The 21371-nt window shown below is 39.3% G+C and overlaps 1 protein-coding gene across 2 annotated transcripts in view; it reads right to left on the minus strand.

Moving 5' to 3' along the window:
- The window catches only part of Stpg2 (sperm tail PG-rich repeat containing 2), a 456622-nt gene that overhangs the window by 254835 nt on the left and 180416 nt on the right, over positions 1-21371 (minus strand). For both annotated transcript variants that reach the window (XM_040751713.1, XM_040751712.1), the window contains exon 11: positions 16905-17064. In XM_040751713.1, coding sequence (XP_040607647.1) covers positions 16905-17064 — 160 coding nt within the window. The remainder of the gene's footprint in view (positions 1-16904; positions 17065-21371) is intronic.

A 21371-nucleotide genomic window follows, 5' to 3' on the forward strand; every position in this document is an offset into this window, starting at 1 on the left:
CAGCCCAGACTACTATGCTTAGTAAAACTTGTGATCACAATAGATGGAGAAAAACAGACATTCCACAATAAAACCAAATGCCAGTAGTATTTATCTACAAATCTAGCTCTATGAAGGTACTAGAAGGAAAATTTCAACCTGAAAATGTTAACCACACCCAAGAAAACACAATGAATAAATAGTATCAGACCAGTAAAACAAAAGAAGGAGCTACACAACAAAATAATAGGAATTAACAAGCTCGGTTCATTGATAGCTCTCAACATCAATGATCTCAATTCCCCAATACAAAGACACAGACCAACAAAGCAGATTCTAATACAGTATGCATCCTTCTGCTGTATCTAAGAAACACAACTTTAGCATCTTGTAAGGATAATATTAGGATGATGAGAACAAAGAAAACAGAATATTTATTCTAACATGGTATATTAGATTTTTTCCTCACTGTAGCAAATCCCTGAGAAAATAAGATGAAAGACAAAATTTGTTTAGGCTCAAAGTCTTAGTCCATGGTCATTTGGTTCCATTTTGTTCTTAGTCTGTAGAAAGGCTGAAAATCATTGTAGGCAGAATGTGGCAGCAAATTCCTTACCTCATGCCAGTCAAGAAGCAGAGAAAGGGATAGGCAGGAGGAGCCTGAGTAAGATATGCTCCAATGACCTATTTCTTTCATATTGGCCCACTGCTCTATCAGTTCCAAAATATCTGTTCAAATTCTGAATCTACCAGTGAATTACCTCATGGATGAGGGCAAAATCCTCATGATCCAGTCACACCTAAATGCCTCCCAGACACAGCTTGCTTGAGGAACACTGTCTCCAAACCATCTCATGTGATCCCAGTTCAGAGAGACAAGAATAATTGTGGGAGATGTATCTCACACTAGTACTCAAGGGTGTGGTCATCAGAGATTCTGCTGCCACATACAAGACACTGTCCAAATCTTCTTGGCTATAAACATCATGAAGACAGATGGAAAAGGAGAATGAAAGATAAATGACAATAGTATAATCATTCCAACTTAAAAGTTGCATTATTTCTATGCTATTCCGTGGGTAAGAATGAATCATGATGTCACATCTAAGCAAGGAAAACTTAAAAGTTCTGGGGTAGGGGTTATCACTTCCTACAAACAATTCCATACTCTAATAGAGAGGCACTAGTCTGTGACAGCTATCCTGACAGTACAATATCAGGAAGCCAACATATATCTCATGAATATATAGTGAGAAGTCTCAGAATTTTATTATTGTGCCATTACTGTATATTTAAATAAAATGTTCCAGGAAGTATTTTATTAAAACTATTACAGAAAAGAGGAAGTATTTTTATTACTTTATAAAATACAAGTAGTAACACAATCAATATACCTACACGAGTGAGAGAAACAGAGAGAGACAGTGAGAGAGAAGGGAGAGAGAGACAGAGAGAGAGAGAGAGACAGAGAGAGAGAGAGAGACAGAGAGAGACAGAGAGAGAGGGAGAGAGCAGCAAAACTTTTAGGAGAGGTCATAAATTCCAAGGAGGTAGGAGGGAGGATATTGTGAAATAAATTTTTTGTACACTGTGAAGAAGTGTCACTCTAGGTAATTTAATAAACTGCAGAATGACCAATAGCTTAGCAGGATTCCCAGGCACAGAGGATGCTGGGACAGATAAGGGCATAGATGCCACGAGACACAAAGAAAGCAGTATATGCAGGAAGAGAGATAATAAGCTACTGTAGCATGTAAATTTATAGAGATAGGGTAATTTAATTATAAGAGCCAGTTAGAAACAAGTCTAAGCTGTAGGCCAAGACATCATAATTAATAAGAAGTCTCCATATTGTGATTTGGGAGCTGGCTGGGGGGACAGAAATGTCCACCTACAGAAACACCTGAGAAAAACTGGAAGGGGTAGAAATAAAGTAAATATTGTGAGTTCACATATGAAATTCTCAAAGTAAGTTTATAAATAAAAAGCAAATAATTAAAAATGAGTTTATTCATGTGCTGTCTTCTGAAAACAGCATGCTATTTTAGCAACCAACAGAAGTAAAAGTTATTAAACAGACAATTCATTAAAATCTGAAGAAATGCCACAGTCCTTCACACCTAAATTCAGTGTGAAGAGATAAAAGTAAATCTTGAAAATCCTTTGTACACAGTCACTTTTACTTTCTCATGGATACTGGCTCTTCTAATGGCCTCAGGTTCAACTTATCACAGTTTGTTATTCAAAATCATTACTTGCAAGCCTTTTATTCTCTCTTGAATATTTTATGCCAGATAATAAACATATTTAATACTATTCTTTAATGTTTTCCCTTAATGTACAGAAATTGTATTATGTGTTACATATTTGTTCCATGCATATTTCTAAACTTGTGGATTCAAAATCAATTTTAATTCAGTCTAAAAGGTTGCTCCAAATTATTCTCTATAATAAATTTAAATAAATAATTTGAGTAAGTCTGGCTATCATGATTTCCAGTTCACTGAAACATTTGTTGGCTTCATTTTGACAGTTTAAATTTTTAAGTGAAAAATATACAACAAATGCATGTCTAGTCTAAATTGGTCCTCTTGTGTTGTGTTGTCTACATGACCATCTGAAAGAAACAGTCGGGATATTTACTCTCCAACCACCTTTTGCTTCTGATAAATATAGTCTCCTGAGATTACCTTCAATGTCAAAGATTTAATAATATCCATTAATTATTCCTTCTTTATATTCAACCCAGACTACTCTTAAGCTGTACAGTTTAACTGAAGTAATGATTTTATACAATAATAGGGTTAGCTTAAATAGAATTTTGATGACTGAAAGTTTTAAATAAATATAGTAAAGGATTATGATAGAAGTTAGTTTGGTAGGAAAGTTAATACAGATAAGGCAAGATATGGTGCTACCCAACCCCTGATAAAGCAGGGGCAGAGGATAGAAAATAAGAACAAGGACATGTTACACAACTACAACTTAGGAGTTTCTCCTGAGGGGCCATATAAGCTGTGGCTTGGATTAATGATTAAGAAAAACAGTTGTTTTGCAGAAGCTAGTCTAGCTCAAACTCTTTTCATTTTAATGTAGAGAGATGTGTTCACAGGTTTCAGTGTGCATCATAGCTGAAACAAAGCTTTAAATATGGTTTAAGCTTTGTTTCAGATATTTTTGTTAATGGCTTTGAGGTAGAAAATCTTGGGGAGCAATTTAAAGTTAAGAAAGACACACTTTCAATAGTTAAACAAGGGACTCACTGAGGTCAAGGAACAGGAACAATGGCTATTGCTGTGCAATATACTTTTCTTGCTAGAATAGGCTGGTGATCAAAGCTGATGATTAATTCCTTGTACCCATTTCTGCCCTCAGTTCCCTGTTGATGAGTGGGTATGAACCCTGAGGATCTAAAGTAGAGTTGAGTGGTTATTTTCATATATAAAAGTTTAAATTTGTGATTCTAATAAGACTACCTTTTAAAACAAATAATAAAGTAATTGATCCCTTCTTTGTAACTGCAAAAAAAATGCAAGCTGTCAGTAAAAGAACTGGCTGGGAAAAACACCTTGCTTACTTACACTGTTATAAAAAGTTGCTTGGACATGAATGAATATGGGTTCTTGGGAATAGTTTGGATTTTACTTGCAATACATAAAATCTTTAATCATGTAAGTGAAATGGGAAACATGTTGTCTTTTTCTTGTTCTTCATTGCAATCATTCATTTGAAAAATAGAGTATAACCACATTGTAATTTTTATATTGTTTGAAAGATTTTACTGGAGTATATAAGCTGTAAGGGAAAAATATTAGGGAGACATCGAGAAAGACACAGAAGGGATACATCTGGATAGAGGTAAGAAAAGAAAGAGATGAGAGATAACAGAAAGACCCTAAACCCGTGTATGTGTGTGTGTGTGTGTGTGTGTGTGTGTGTGTGTGTGTTTCCCTTTTTCACTGGTGCCAGAGAGTTAAGTTTTACTTATCAGACAGAAGAGTCAAACTAAGTGATCAGTCCACTGACTCCGTGGCTCCCCATCAATTCTTAAACTGCTGAAGGCTGGGGTTCATAGCACTAAAAAAGTAATCACCAAACTCATCTACCTACAAACTGCAGGCGACAGTAGTGACAGGCGTGCAAGATATACCCAGTACTGTTGTAACAGTAGCACAAATTTTATGGAGGTACCAACCACTTTTTCATTTGATTTAAGGCATAAACAACAACATAGAACTCATACCTGACACTGGTAAAGAAGCAATGAACCTGAAACTAGCTTATGAGCCCTAAATAAAACCTAATTACTAATATTCTACGAAATGAATATAGCAACAAGAACAAAACCTAGTGACATATTGTTATATTCACCACTCAACCCTCATCAGAAAAGCATCTTCTAGCATTAAACAGTAATTAACATACAAACATACAGCTGGACAATATGCATAGAGTGAGAGACTTTGGAACATTTAGCCAAAACGGGATGTATTGCAGAAATATTAAGCTATGCAAAGTAGGGATGTCCTATGATATTTTATTGAGGGAGAAATCACTTAAGTGAGAAGCAAAGAAAGCCAAGAACCAAAGGTATGCACGCTGCTCTCCGAGACGCAACCAGAACCCAAAGAGAGCTTGTCTCCTTCCCCCCCAAGCTCTTTTATCCACCCCCCAGGTACATTCTACATACCTGTGACCACGCCCAAATGGGTGTGGTCAGCACTACGGACTACGGGTATATAAGATCTTTCCCTACGGGAATGTCTATCATACTCCTTAACTCAAGACTCAGGGATCCAGGCTGAAGAAGAAATGGAAAAATTATAATATCCAGAGGTGGCAGACAGCCCAAAGCGAACAGCATCTTCCCGACACAACAGGGCTAATGTGCAAACGAACTCATGAAGACTGTGACAGTACGCGCATGTCCTCCTCAGGTTCAAGCAAGACAAAATCCCAGTGTGAAGAAGGGCAAGTGAGCACAAACAACAACCTAATTGAAAAGCTATTTACAATCAATAGCTTCGGGGAGAAGGACAATCAGTTTGCTTCAGTGGAATGATACTGTGCACATCAACCATTCCAGCGCAGGACTTACTTTCAGGAGTATTTTGTCAACACAAAACAGACTCCATGTTACTCTCTGTATGTGCTTTTGTTTGTTTGGATGGATGGATGGATGGATGGATGGATGGACGGACGGACGGACGGACGGACGGACGGACGGATGGGTAAATGGTTAGTTAACTTGGCTGGTTGGTTGGTTGGTTGGTTTGCTTTGCTTTTAGTTATGTTTTGTTTTTAAGAGAAAGAATATGAAGTGCAGGTAGAAAGTGGAGAGAATCTGGGAGGAGTTTGGGGAATGAGAACAATAAGATCAAATATATCCTCTGACAAACATTTTTAAATATTTTTTTGCAAAGGGCCATAGAACTGTACAACAGAGACAAATAGTATTTAACAAGTGGATCCACTAGATGTTGTTGGAGAGTCCTACTTGGCAAAGCCGATTTGCCAGGTGTTACTGGGGACCCCCACTTAACAAAGCCATGGGGTTACTGACTGTGCATGACTGGTTGTTTTCTATCCGTAACTTTCTCGGGTACCACTGCTATGCCTCCCTAATAAGAACAGCTGTGGGTTCTTTCCACAGCCCTTTGGTGGTGTGTTTTATACTTGTTGGACACACATACAGCTCTGGATGGCCAGGAAGATGATATACCTAAGCTGTAAAAAATTGATGAAGAGAAATAATGCTAGGATATTTTACGTTACTCAGCCTGACATAGGATTCTCAGTCAAAAAGGCAGTCTTTTACACAAACAAGCTAACTTTAGGCTTCAGAGCAAATTCAAAGCAGGCTGTTGCCCCTGGAGACAATATCTGGTTGCCCCTAGAGACAAATACAGAAACTCATTTTCATGGGTGGTGTTTTCCTGAATTCAAGGCCAGAGTCTGAAGCAACTTTAATCTTCATGTACTCCGAAACCTCAAGTTTCAGCCAATTGTTTACTGTCTGGGAACCCTCACCAACTTAGAGCTATTTGTAAAGCCACTTGCTCACTGGCCAGGGATTGTGACATTCTTAGCCTGAGAGGAACTGTATGACTTAAGAGGTGTTTTGAGTATGGGCAGAGTCTTGAGAAATAATTTATAATTGTCCAGAGTTTGGCTGTGAGAAGAGCAGGAGGCAGAGAGTGTAGCAAGAGGCAAAGGGCAGCAACACGAAGAGTGAGAAGGCAAGAAAAGCAAAGCAGAGGCAGAGAGTGAGAGCAGAGGAGAGGAGAGAGAGGGGTGGCTAGGAAGAGCGTGAAGGAACAGTGAGGAAAGGGCAACAGGCGCGAGGCAGCGGTATGTAGGAGAGGGTTGTCATGGGAAGAGAGGTGTGAGAGATGAAGAAGACTTCAGTTTTGTGCATAGCGGTAGATATGAATCTATGTGCAATCTTTTACATGTCAGCATCCAGTTATGCCACCGCCATTTGTTGAAGATGCCTTCTTTTTTCCATTGTATAATTTTAGCTCCTTATTCAAAAATCAGGTGTTCATAGGTGTGTGTGTCAATATCAGGGTCTTCAATTCAATTACATTGGTCTACCAGTCTGTTTTTGTATCAATATCAAGCTGTTTCCAGCACTATAGCTCTATGGTAGAGCTTGAAGTCAGGCATGGTGATGTCTCTGGAAGTTCCTTTATTGTACAAGGTTGTTTTGACTATCATGGGGTTTTTGTTTTTTCATATAAAGTTGAACATTATTCTTCAAGGTCTGTGAAGAATTGTGCTGAGAGTTAGATGGGGATTGCATTGAATCTGTAGATTGCTTTTGGTAAGATTTTCATTTTTACTACATTGATTCTACCTATCCAAGAGCATGGGAGATCTCTCCATTTTCTGGTATCTTCTTTAATTTCTTTCTTTAAAGACACAAAGTTCTTGTCATTCAAGTCTTTCACTTGTTTGGGTAGAGCTAACCAAGATATTTTATGATTTTTGTGGCTATTGTAAAGGGTGCTGTTTCTCTGATTTATTTCTCAGCCCATTAATTGTTTATATATAGGACAGCTACTGATTGGTTTTTGAGTTAATCTTGTATCCTGTCACTTTCCTGAAGGTGTTTATCATCTGTAGGAGTTCCCTGGTACGGTTTTTACGGTCACTTATGCAAACTATCATTGCTGCTTCTCTGAAACGACCACTGGCATACTGTGGCCACGCCTCCAATAGCATATATTCATTGCTAGTGAAAGTGTGGAGTGGCATAGCCACTATGAAATCCAATGCAGAGGGTTCTCAGAAATCTGAAAATAGATCTATCATAATATTCAGCTATACCACTTTTGGGCACAAAGAACTTAACATTTTACTTCAGAGACATTTTCTCATACATGGCTATTGCTGGTCTATTTTTAATAGCCAGAAATTGAAAATGGACTAGATGATAAATGGATAATGAAAATGTGGCACATTTACCTCAAGACCCAGCAATTCCACTCTTAAACATATACCCAAAGATGCACATTTATACAACAAGGACATCTGTTCAACCATGTTCAAAGCAGCATTGTTTGTAATAGCCAGAACCTAGAAGCAACCTAGATGTCCTTCAACTGAAAAGTGGATAGAGAAAATGTGGTACATTTACACAATTGAGTACTACTCAACTGAAAAAAGACATGAAATCTTGAAATTCGAAGGCAGATGGATGGAACTAGAAGAAACCATCCTGAATGAGGTAACCCAGACACAGAAAGACAAACATGAGCCTTCACCCATTAGCTGATGGAAGCAGATGCAGAGATGCACAACTAAGTACTGAGTGGAACTCCTGGAATCCAGTTGTAGAGAAGGAAGAGTGATGGGTAAAGGGGTCAAGACCATACTAGGCAAACCCACAGAAACAGCTGACCTGAACAAGGGGGAGCTCACAGACCCCAGTCTGTGAGCTGGGGAACCAAAATAAGACTGAACTAGTTCCCTTGAACATGGGTGTCAGTTGGGAGGCCTGAGCAGTCTATGGGACCTCTGGCAGTGGAACCAGTATTTACCCCTAGTGCACGAATGGACTTTGGGAGCCCATTTCCAATGGAGGGATACTGTCTCAGTCTAGATACACAAGGAGGTGAGAGGGCCTATGTACTGCACCAAATGATGTGACAGACTTTGATGATACCCTATGGGAGGTCTCATCATAGCTGGGGAGTGGATGGGGGTAGAAAAGGGGAGGTGGTGGGGGGCACAGGAGGAGAAGAGGGAGAAGGAGATGGGTTTGGTATGTAAAATAATTGTTTTTAGTTTAAAATAAAAATTAATTTAAAAAGACATCGAGAAGAAGCGTGAGAGATGTGTCAGGGAATGAATGAATAAGTGAGTGAGTGAGTGAATGAGTGAAAAATGAATGAATAATGTTGAAGAAGTATGTAAACATGAGTGAGTGTGAAAGAGATATGTGCGAAAGAGCTGTTTCTACATAGAGGTGCTGTGCCTTGGAACGGTCTAAAATGCTGTACGGTGAATGAGCTATGTAAATGAGATGTACAGCTATGGTGTGTGGAAATTTGTAACTTTAACTGAATATAAAGTTATATAACTGTGCAGGAGAGAAATGTTTGCATATAAAGAGAGGTAGATAAGAAAAATAGATAGTATTGAAGTTGACATAAACGAGGTTACCAGTAGGAAGTGTGTGCTTGTTCATTTTCCCCTCAGATGGAAAAGTCTAGTAACCCTCAGAATCTTCCCCACTACTCTGAGGATTTTTCTTTACTACTCTGGTGCTGCCTGGGAATTGGACACCCCCACCAACTGAGCTACAATCTTTTTCAAAACTCAATAATCTGTATATACTTAATATGTGGTCAATTTTTATCTATAATCTATGCTTATTAACAAGATCACTCATCCTTAACATGTGTATAAAGAGAAAGTATTTAATATTTCAGTACACTTAAAAAAATAAATACAATGAAATTAGTTCATTTTTATGCTAAAATAAAATAAACATATTTCTTAAGTGTCTCTCTGCCATTTTATACTCCTCTATTGAGAATACTCTATTTAGTTCAGTCTGCAACTTTTTAATTGGATCTTTTGGTGTTTTGGAGACTTGTTTCTTGAGTTCTTTGTAAATTTTGGAGATCAGCCCTCTGTCAGATAAGGGGTTAGTGAATATCTTTTCCCAATCTGTGGGGTTCCTTTTTATCTTGCTGACTGTGTCCTTTGCCTTACAGAAGCTTCTCAGTTTCAGGAGGTCCCATTTATTAATTGTCGATCTCATTGTTTGTGCTATTGGTGTTATGTTCAGGAAGCAGTCTCCTGTACCAATTCATTCAAGGGTACCTCCCACTTTCTCTTCTAACAGGTTCAGCATGGCTGGATTTATGTTGAGGTCTTTGATCCATTTACACTTAAGTTTTGTGCATAGTGATAGACATGGATCTATCTGTAGTCTTCTACATGCCAATATTCAATTATGCCAGCACCATCTGTTGAAGATGCTTTCTTTTTCCATTGTATACTTTTAGCTTCTTTGTCGAAAATCAACATCCTTACCCATTAGGGAAATGCAAATCAAAACAACTCTGAGATATCATCATACTCCTGTCAGAAGGGCTAAAATCAAAAATACCAATGAAAGTTTATGCTGGAGAGGATGTGGAGAAAGGGGAACACTCATCCATTGCTGGTGGGAGTGCAAACTTGTACAGCCACTTTGGAAAGCAGTATGGAGATTCCTCAGGAAAATGGGACTCAGTCTACCACAAGACCCAGCAATTCCACTCTTAGGCATATACCCAAAAGATGCCCAATCACACAACAAGGATGTCTGTTCCACTATGTTTATAGCAGCATTATATGTAATAGCTAGATCCTGGAAGCAACCTGGATGTTCCACAACTGAAGAGTGGATAGAGAAAATGTGGTGCATTTACACAATGGAGTACTACTCAGCAGAAAAAATAATGGAATCTTGAAATTTGCAGGCAAATGGATGGCACTAGAAGAAACCATCCTGAGTGAGGTAACCCAGTCACAAAAAGACATACATGAACCTTCATCCAGTGACAGATAGAAGCAGAGACAGATACCCACAGCTAAACACTGAACTGAACTGCTGGAACCCAGGAATCAAGACCATGCTGGTGAAACCCACAAAGACAGCTGACCTGACAAGGGGGAGCTCTTGAACCCCAGACTGATGGCTGAGAGGCCAACAGGGATTGATCCAGACTCCACAAATGTAGTGACAGTGAGGAGGCCACAGAAGTCACTGGGGCCTTGTAGTAGATCAGTGTTTACCATGATGTATGAATGATCTTTGGGAGCCCATTCCAAATATAGGGATGCTCTCTCAGCCTGGACACATGGGGAAGGGCCCTAGGTCCTGCCCTGTATGAAATGACAGACTCTGGAAATCTCCCCAAGGAAAGCCTCACCCTCCCTGGGGAATGATGTGGGGATTGGGTGAGGTGCAGGAGACCTGATGGAGGGACAAGGGAGGAGGGGTAGGAGAGGCAGCTGGGATTGACATGTGAAACATCATGTTTCTAATTTAAATAAAAACATATATTGAGGGAAAAATAAAATAAGCATATTTCAAAAATTGATTCTCATACTACTTTTTCCTCATGTCAGAATTGCCATGTATTCAAGCAGCTCAGAAAAATTCCTGGAAGCTATAGAAAAAACAAACAAAATCTACTCCATGTTTACTGCAATCTGTTGACACCACTCATTATGAGGGAAGAGCTGCATTTGGACAAGTTTTATGGTACTTTGGGAACTAGAATAATACACATCACTAAGAAAATAGAAGAAATAATTAGCTTTCACACTACAGTGATTTTTATATCAAAGGTATTACTTATGTTTATTAGAAGAGTAAAAAACTAGCTTCGTGGAATATGTTCAATTAACTTCTAGGGTAAATTATATTTGTTTCTTAAAATAATTTCCTTTGGGAATCTGATGCAGAAATCATGATGATCATTTCCTGAGAAATGATCTATATTTGCACAGTAAAGTCAGTCAGTACCTGATAGGTTTAAGCAATGAATATTATCTTACAAACACTGTACTTCTGTGATAATCACTTAACTAAATAGTGGATTTCTAATAAAAATTATGCTTTAAATTTCAAGTTTTTTCTTTATTAAAAAATTTGAGACTATAAGACATCCAAGGACTCTTGACTCTCCTTCTCCTGCTCAGACTGCATTCCCCCAGTCTCCTCTCCATCTCTCCAGCAAACTGCCACAGCCTTCCCTTCTCTTTCCCTCCATTCCCCAACCAGGGATCACTCATGCATATCTCCACCCACAGTCTTCTTCCTTCACCCAATTCCTTTCTCTCAGCCACCAATTCCTATGAGAAACTTCCTGGAAACTGGCTGAACACATGTGCTAGGGAATCTGGCAGTCTGTAGCCACTCTCCTTCCTGCCATCCAATTCCAATCCACCAGTTATCTACAGCTCTATAGCTGACTACCTGCTACACAGAGAGAGGTCTATGTAGATCCTAGTGGACTTTCCTCACTCCTGTGGGATCTCTCAGATTCCCACTTCTAGACCATCCTCATCATAGACCTTCCTAGGACCCCTAGTTGTCCCACCTGGATAGATCTCAGCTTTCCTTACTAGGCAACCCACCTCCTCCACATTCTCCTAAGAAACATAGAAGAAGGCTATCCTTTGTTTTACATCTGGTATCCACTTATGAGTGATCACATACTGTGTTTGTCTTTCTGGATCTGAGTTACCTCACTTTGGATGATTTTTTCTAGTTCCATCCATTTGCCTGCAGATTTCAAGATGTCTTATTTTTTACAGTCAAGTAATACTCCATTGTGTAAATGTACCCACATTTTCTTCATCCACTCTTCAGTTGAGGAGCATCTAGGTTGTTTCCAGGTTCTGGCCATTATGAATAATGTTGCTATGAACATATTTGAGCAGGTGTCCTTGTGGTATGACTGCGCATCCTTTGGGTATATGCCCTGGAGTGGAAATGCTGGGTCTTGAGGTAGATTGATTCCCAATTTTCTAGGAAGTGGCCATACTAATTTCCACAGTGACTGTACAAGTTTGCACTCCCACCAGCAGTGGAAGATGGTTGAGTTGGGGGAGGACTGGAGTGAGAGAGCAATGAAAGAGATATCTTTATAGTGGAACCCATTATGGGGTTCAAGAGAAACCTGGTGCTAGGGAAATTCCCAGGAATCCACAAGGAGAACACTAGCTAAGACTCCTAGCAAGAGTGGAAATGTTCCTGAACTGGCCTTCCTCTGTAATCAGATTGGTGACTACCATAATTGTCAACACAGAGCCTTCATCCAGTAACTGAGGAGACAAAACCATGAGCATCTCCAGTCTGAGGAAGCTTTGAGCTACATATCATGACAACAACAACAAAAGAGAACAAAACACAGGAATAATGGCACATGTGTATTTTATCAGACACTCTGAGAGTTTAACCAGGAGAATTTTTGAGTGTGTGATTTTGTATGGAGTGTGTGATTTAAAAAAACATAGCCTAAAAGAACTACAAATTTTTGAATTTTATTTTGTAATTAATTTTTCTTCAAGATTTTAATTAAAAATGAATTTTTAGTTACTATAAAGTAGTATATATTCCTAGAGAAAATGTCTTTTAAATGTATTCGCTGTGTGTGTTATGGTTAATGTGAGGAAGTACCATGTGTGCTCAGCATGAGACTGAAGTCAGAGGACAACTGTGGAGTCAGTCCAGACTCCTTACATAGGGTCTGGAACATAACTTAGGTCACAGTCTTATTGAGCAAATGTTTTGACCTGTTGAGCCATCTTGCTGACCCAAGAAACTATTTTTAAAATGATGAAAAAAAGAAGAAATTTCCTAATAACCCTTGGTAGTTACTCAAAGATTATTTTCTCAGCGAGGCTTTCTCTCATAACATTATCTAAAGGGACTAACATCCCAGTCTGTAAACTCCTACTGCTGTGTCTCTTACCTTTCCCCACAGATTTTAGATGTGTCAATCTGCCTGCATCATCCCTTCCTGTCTTTCATTCGTCTCTCCATCTAGTTCATCACTTAGTCCATGTGTATTATACCTGAAGCTAAGCACCAAGGAGCAAGCATAATTGTCCTTATTCACTACTGTCACAAGACCTAGAACACAGCTTATGCATGGTAGGCTCTCAGAACGTAATGAAATGAAGGAAGGAAGGAAGGAATCAGTTCTTTTTGCTAAGATTTCCAAATTTTATAAAAGATAAAGCATTTCTACTTTTGAAAACAGAACTCTATTAAGGTTGATATTTTAGTTAACTGAACCTTGCTTTTCATTTAGGAAAATAAATTTCAATTTGATAACTGTTGTTGCTGATGCTGGGTATAAGCATCCCATGGACAACTACATTAGGGTAACCTTAGAAATAGAATTGGGGTCAAACATCATATATATTTTAAACATTCTTCCAACCTGTTCTGATAGTAAGTTACACATCCACCTCTAAGTAGGAGAGTCTCCAACTTCCTACTCTCAAAAATGCTTTTATCACCCACTTTCTCTTTAAAAATGCTTAGCATTCTCCCTACTAAATGTTCCAAAGCAGGTCAATATAAGAGGTAAAGTAATATTTAAGTACTTTTCCACTTAGCAATTTCACATTACCTGAGTTGGATCAATCACAAAATCATTTACATACCCATGAATTAAAACTTGAGGTAATAAAAGGAGATTGCTTTATAATGTGATACACCTCATTTAATAATTTCTTCATTAAATGATTCTAATGTGTTTTTATTGGTTACACAACATTTAATGGAATACAGCATACTGATTGCAAATATACTCTCTCCCTGTTTAATTTAGACTAATGAAAATGAGTTTTATCTTTCTTAAATATATGCAGTCAAATAAAAGGCTTCCTTTGTAATTAAGACAAAATCCTTCCATATCGGTTAAAGTTCTAAAGTCATTTAAAATAAAAACATGACAATAAAATCCTGAGTCAATACATAAGTATTTTCTAAATCTGAATGTTATAAGATTGCACGTAAATTTATCAACTTCTATTTTTAAATTTTTATCTACAAATATAAAAAGTCATGAAACTGGTTTTAAGTTTCCATTTTATTTGAAAGTAAAATAGATAATAATATATATTCTTTAATTCTATAAAGCAAAGTCCTATGCATACCATACCCTTAAACTCAAATAGTACTACATTTTCCTTTTTACATATAGCATAGCACTATAAATAACTTGGCATACAATGAATTTTACATTTACAGGAAAAAGTCCTTCCCTGAGTTATTAAAGTAAAACAAGATCAACAGTTAGGAGAACTGGACCTGGGTTCAGTTCCCAGCACCCATTTCCAGTGATTCACAACTGCCTGTAACCCCAGCTCCAGGGAATCCAATGCCCCTCTCTGGCCTCTAGCACCAGGAACACACCAGGTGTGCATACAAACATACATGCAGGCACTTAGACATGCACATAAGAAGAAAGTTTTTTAAATTAATAAAGTGAAACAAAACTACCAATGACTAAACAGCAAGGAGAATAAACAATTTTTCACAACTTTATTTCTCACAAGTGGATTATGTGAGAGGACACCAGTCTTAAAACAAGCACTGACATGGGACACGAAAGAAACAAACCTGCTGTCATTATACTTTATTGTAAAATGATTATTTTTGAAAAATATCAAATACACTTGTTTAACTCTGGCAAAAATGAGAACTATTAGGAACTGCAGGTAGAAACCAGGTAGTTACACCAGAAAACACAGCGATGATGGAAGAGCTCTGGCCAGCTAGAGCAAGGCAGCATGGTCTGGCAGGCCTTGCCCTCTCCCCATTCATTCCCTTTGCTAAAAACCCTTTAGATGGCATTCCTAAAGGCAGCCACCAAGCTCTGTCTCTTATTCTGTCACTTCCTCCTCCCAAGACCATCTACCAAGGTTCAGCAATCAGAAGCCCCCTTTAGTTCACCCAATTAACACGACAAATTAAAATTAAACACCTCATCCTAACCTGGGGTTTTCCCCCTTTACTTTTATAAACCGGCATTTGCCTATGGGTCATGTCTGCCTGCTCTCTATCCAGAGACAGTCCTTTGTCCCTCTGGGACAAATATGCCTGCTCCCTTTCCCTTGTCCCCTTCCCCCTTGTCCTCTTATCTCCTTCACCACCTCATTCTAGTCCATTCTAACACAGACATCCCCTTCTACTCCTCTTACGAATGACACCTGTAAGGCCATTTGCTGCTGTTTTCTGCCTGAGTCAGAAAGCAGCCACTTTAACTTTCTTCCCTGCTTAACCAAGGATCTGTCTGTGAAAACAGGTATTTGGTTGTGGTTTGTGCCTACTCTGGGGTCTGGGAGGAAACCCCCTGCCATGCAGCGGTCTCCTTCAATAATGTTATATATCAAAAGAAGCAAAGAATCTCTTGTCATACTAAATTTGACAATGTAACAATGGTACAATAGCTCAGATAGGAAGGAATGAGGAAAGGAAGGAGGGAGGAAAGGAGAGAGGGAGTGAGGGAGGGAAGGAAGGAAGGGAGGAAGGAACACAGTAAAATTTCAATTTCAACTTAAAGTTGATCTCAGGAGTTCTGCTACCGTATGATAGATTATAGTCTCTAGCTTTTCACTGAAAGCTCTGAAAAAGGTGTTATTTTCTGTGCACGGGAATAGACCATAAGATATACAACAAAACCCACTTAAGAGTTTTATTAGTAAGAGTAGAGGAAGGTGGTGGGCACAGGCTGTCTGGAAAAGACGAGGTGAGCGAGAACGTGGGTCAGGTGTGTCTGCTTCTAAAGGTCACTTAGCGCATGTGTGTGGGGGTTTACTAGCTACACCACCAATACATTGCCTGGCCATGCTGCACATGTACAGAAAGCCCTCGGATGACTAGGAAGTTTGCCTGAATGCTGATGGCCACACGGATGGCCATGGGACCCTGAAAATGACAACAAAAGGAAGTTTCTTAATCTCCAAAGATTCAGTACTAACGGCTTACTTAGTGACGACACGTTTGCTGCAGGAGCTGTGTGTCTGCTTTTGCTGTGGATGATGTAAACTAACTGACTAACCTTTGTTGCCAGGCTTAGTCATGACTTCACTTATAGACCGCAACACTAACAGCAGATCCAGTGCCAAGTTTTAGAATCAAAATCATTTTTATAACTCTCGACCTTCAAATGTATATTTATCTTTATTTTCGCTGCCAGACTAGGCACTTCTCTCACTGCTCTGACCTAATCCTGACAAGAAACAATGAAGGGGAAAGAGTTTCCTGGGCTCCTGGTTTGAGCAATGGAACCCATGATGGCAGGGAAAGCATGGTCACAGGACCACTCCTGTCCACGGCACAAAGAGGACACTTGCTCTCATCTCAGTGGACCAAGAAACAGAAAGGCAAGGGCCAGCATTCACCTGGCGTTGTCCTTTCTCGTTTTCACTCATCCCAACACCTAACCCCTCAGAGCTAATCCTCATTCAGGACAGCCTTCCTGCCTCAGTTAACCCTGTCTGAGAACACTCACAGGAACACCTACAGATATGCTTCAGCACTGCCTTAGGCATTTCACAAAGCTAACAATTGAGACTGCTTTCTTGATACTTGAAAACACCCAATTAGTTTTTCTTAGCATGTATTTCTTGTATTGTACTGACTTCCAAATCAGGGAAACCGCCTTTCTCCTTTAAAAACTTTTCATGTGCTGAAACTTCTGGGTTTTTCACAAACAGAATGTCAACTAAAACTGATAAAAAAGTCTTGAGAATAATTAGGAAACAGAAGACCTTAGACAAATTTTACATGTGAAAATAAAGCCTCACAGTTTTCACTATTCCCACTTTTCTTCTGACGGGAAAGTCTATGTAGTTTAACTATTACCACTGTGGCCTCAAAGAACAGTCTGCCTTACCTGGCCCTTCAGCAATTTTTCCCAGGCACCGAGGAGCTGCACTCAGGAAGGAGGAATGTTTCTTTTTAGCCACTGAACTACGAGGTGGCATGTAGTTGTGTTTAACCTGGGACATATCATACGATTTCTGAACATCATAGCTGCCTGGGGCTGGAATCATCTAGGAAAAAATTGTGAAGAATAAAAATAAGCATACTCTATGTAAAAGCTATCCAGCTACCTGCTGGGTAAATGTTCACACTCAGCAAAACACTGCTTAGAAATATTTGAAAATCTCTTTAATTACAAACAGAAATTATAAAGTAGATTCCACCAAAAAAAACTTCATAATATAATTATAATTCATTATTCAGAAGTAAGGAAAACAGAATCATGAAATTTAAATTCAAAAGACTTTAAGAGAAGACCTCATGACATTGATCAAACGCTCATATTTAATTTTAATGATGAACACTGAATTCCATACAGGACTCAGAACAATGTGTGTGTGTTTTCATAGACAGCAAAGCCATTCCTGCCTTACTATCCTAAACCAGCATACTTGACTTGTTCTGCAAAATGAGGCTGCTTCTTTCATTTTTAATAGGTTCCAATTAAGTTGGAAAGCTTCTGCTTTCATCATTTACTGTTCTTTATATGATATGCAGTTACATTTGCATTTTAATCAATATGAACCACATATTAATTATAACAATAATTCTAAACTAAAATACAAATGCCATGTACTAGGTGCATAATTAATGCTTTAAAGTATTACCTAATTATCACAATGAAAACTTTTCTTTAATTCTGCACAAATTATTTTGCATTTGGGGGCTGGAGATAAGGCACAGTGGTTATGAGCAATAGAAGCTCTGCCAAAGGACCCAAGTTCAAGACCCAGCACCCACATGGCAGCTCACAATCATCTGTAACTCCAGTTTCAGGGTATCTGACACACTCTCCTGGCCTTCCTAGACACCAGGCATGTATGTGGTACACAGACATGCTTGTAAGTCAATACCCATACACATGAAAATAATGATAAAACACTAAAATGTTTTAAGTTTTAGTGATTTATCAAGATACAAGAGAGTATTTTTGGTTGCGTGTGGGTTTCAATTATTTGTTACTTGCTTGCTGTGAGGCCTTAGGCTGACCACTCAAATTTGTGAATCTCTGTCTATTTAATAAAACAAAACTAAACAGATAAATCGTAGGGTTAGTACAAGGACAAAACAGGTCTACAAAAGTAAAACATTGGTACATGACTGCACAGGAACATTAATGTATCTTACCATTCTAGAAAAATCTAATCAACACAAATTCAAACACAAGGCTAGCCAATCGGGGTTTAGGCTACTAGATAAGTTGTTGGTGCCTTTTCCAAGAGGAGGAGGGAAAGCTAGTTATGCTTATCAGAAAACTTACTCCCTACTTGCTTTTTAACCCATCTTATTCCATCTTATTTCTTTCATTTGCATTTTACCTGAAGAAGATATTAATTGCTAAATAACTATCCCAAAATGATGCTTGGCATGAACTCTGTCTAGCAGCAGGAATATAAGTTGTTCCAGTATTTAGTATCCTGAATGAGTTGAGCGCCATGGCAGGAAAAGAGTGCCATGTAGATAAGAACCCCCCTCTTGAGGTCTTTTGTTTTCCATTCAGCTTACAGCCCCAGGTAACTGTTGTCATTGCTGGGACATCACTGCAGGAACTTGAGGCAACTAGTGTCATCCACAGCCAAGCAGAGAGACAGACTAAATGCATGCATCATTGCCAGAGTTCTGCTCAGTCTCTCCTGTTCACTCAGTCCAGGGTCCAGGCCAGGACATGGTGCCATCCACATTTAGGGTGGGCCTTCCTGCTTCAGTTAACCCAACTAAGAAATCCCCTCACAGACACAACAGGCAATCCCAATCTGGACAATTCCTTACTGAGACTCCCTTCCCATATGATTTCAGACTGTGTCAAGATGACATTTAAAACTCACCACCATGCCCAGTATTTGAACCCTGTTCATGTATCAGCAGAATTTCCCTCCCAACACAAAAGCTAAAAATATCTGATTCTCATTTTCCTGATCTCGTTTTCTTGAGAAACTAGGACACAAATCTAGGTCATAGGCTTAAATGCTAGCCTTTCAAAGCAGAGAACATTAGCATTTCACTCTTGCAAGGAGACAGGCAGAACTAGTGAGTACTCCTCCTAGGGATAGCAGACAGAAGCACAGAAGAGAGAGCAAGGGAGACATGCCAGAGGCCTGATAAAATATGTGTCTGGACGAACAGCAACGACAAACCTCAAACACCTGACCTCCTTGTCTGGAAGTCAAGGCCCCCACCAAACACAGGTCCAGTTAATGTTTGTAGGATTCTTAGAATGACAAGCTGCAGTTCACTGTCACCACTATCATCAATGTCATCATTTTCACTGCGATGGCCCTGATGAAACCCTCAATGATATGATACCACATGTCAGAAGAGAGATGCTGGGGGACCTTGATAGGAAAACCCTCTAGTACGTTAATCCCCAGACAAACAAAGGACAAATAAGTCAACCCCAGAAAGTTAAACCAACCCACTGGCTCTGATCACCTTGCAAGTAAGGGAGTCAACCTGTTAGAGCTCTGTCCAAGCCATTTCAAAAGTTTTATGATCTCACTCAATACTCTGTAGTGGAAGCCTGTGGGAAATTCCTCATATTCAGAGCTGTCACAATTTGCTCACCTTACAACCCCTGCTGCCACTCCCAGATGTCATCCAAAATCAGAATTTTCCAATTCCCGAGTTTGCTGTGACTTTGACATATGAAATTTCCTCTGTTCTGGCCCCAGCCATATGAAAGTATACATGGATCCTATCTCCTAACACTGTGCTTGCCAGCACTGAGTTAACTCTCAACACCCTCAGCCCAGCTAAATACTCAAGTGAGCACCTGACCCATGATTGTCTCTCATGCTGTAACAACCTGAAATCAAAAGCTGGATGTGGGTTTTAGCATCAGAGTAATCTATATCTACCTGTGCTTGTAGCCTGCTCTTGTGATCCAGGATATCTTCTGAGAGCTATATAGCATGGGTTCAAGAGGATAACCTCAAAAAATATACACGTGGAATCCTCATCAACCCAGTAAGAATTCAAGACCCTCAGAATCCCACACAGTGTCCACCTTTATTCTCTGAAATGGACTGAAAAGGTTTTGAACAAATTTAACTGGTTAAGGGTGCACAGCAAGTCTTATGTTATATAATCTCTCCTTTATTCCTATCTTCAAAAGTCGAATGGAGCAGAGAGCTCCCACACAGCCCAGAGATCTAGTGTTACTGCCATCAGGGAACTCTCAGGGGAAAGTGCACCCCATAGGCCTGTGTCTTTCTCCATGGCTCCTGAGTGAACTTGTATCGGTGATTTCAGCACATCTGATAGCACCTGTCAGACGGAAGGGGAAGCTTTTCATTCTTGACATTTGTTACTGAATCCATTTACTGTTTACTCTTGAAATACAGCACTACAGAAAGACCTGTGTTTTCAAACTTTCAAACTGTACCTACCTAAATAGGTAGACACAAAAAAATGCATCTTGTGAGTTTGCTTCCAGGTGCAGTTACGTCAACCTTTACCTATGTGTGTGGAGCTGTGGATTTGCAGCTGAAATTAGATTGTTCTGGCAAATTTAACCTTTGAATAATACTGACAGGGGCTATTTATTTGTAAATTGGTTTTTATCTCTCAACACTGTTACTGATGTAACAATCTGGCTTTACATTTTTAATTCTAGTGTTAAGATTATGGGCAAGCTGCAGAGGCAAGAGGATTTTATGCACCAGACTCAAGAAGAGGAGGTGCACTTCCTGAGCCACAATTTCAGCCTCTTTGCTTCCTTGTGGTCTCTTAGTAGGTCTCAGCAAGGTCCAAAAAAATGGATCTGCCAAGGATTAGAAGGACTGGTCTAAAGGAAAGTGGAATTAACAGAGCTATTCAAGGGCAGATAGATGAGAATAGGGGAGTAAAAACCAGGGAAGCTAAAACCACAGCTGATGCTGACTATGGAGTATATGGAAAATGCCTCGAGTAGAAAAAGGACTGAGGTCAGGCGTTGGTGACACACACCTTTAATCCCAGCACTCAGGAGGCAGGGGCAGGTGGAACTCTGTGAGTTCGAGGCCAGGCTGGTCTACAGAGCGAGTTCCAGGACAGCCTCCAAAACAATACAGAGAAACCCTGTCTGGAAAAACCAAAAAGAAGAAAAAGAAAAAGGACTAGGGTCAGAAAGGCAGAGAGTAAATTCACCTGCCTTAGGATCTACACTATAGCAAGGACCAAATAGTTTCTATGATCACTAGTTTTACGTCAACATTTAGGAAGAGGGACTCTCAATTTAGAAAATGTCTCCATAAGACTGGCCTATAGTCAAATCTGTAATATATTTTCTTAATTAGTGACCGATGTGTGTTAAGAGAAGCTTTTTCTTTGAGAGAAGCCT

Source organism: Mesocricetus auratus, unplaced genomic scaffold (genome assembly GCF_017639785.1).
Source record: "Mesocricetus auratus isolate SY011 unplaced genomic scaffold, BCM_Maur_2.0 Super-Scaffold_100009, whole genome shotgun sequence".
In the NCBI taxonomy this organism is placed as follows: Eukaryota; Metazoa; Chordata; class Mammalia; order Rodentia; family Cricetidae; genus Mesocricetus; species Mesocricetus auratus.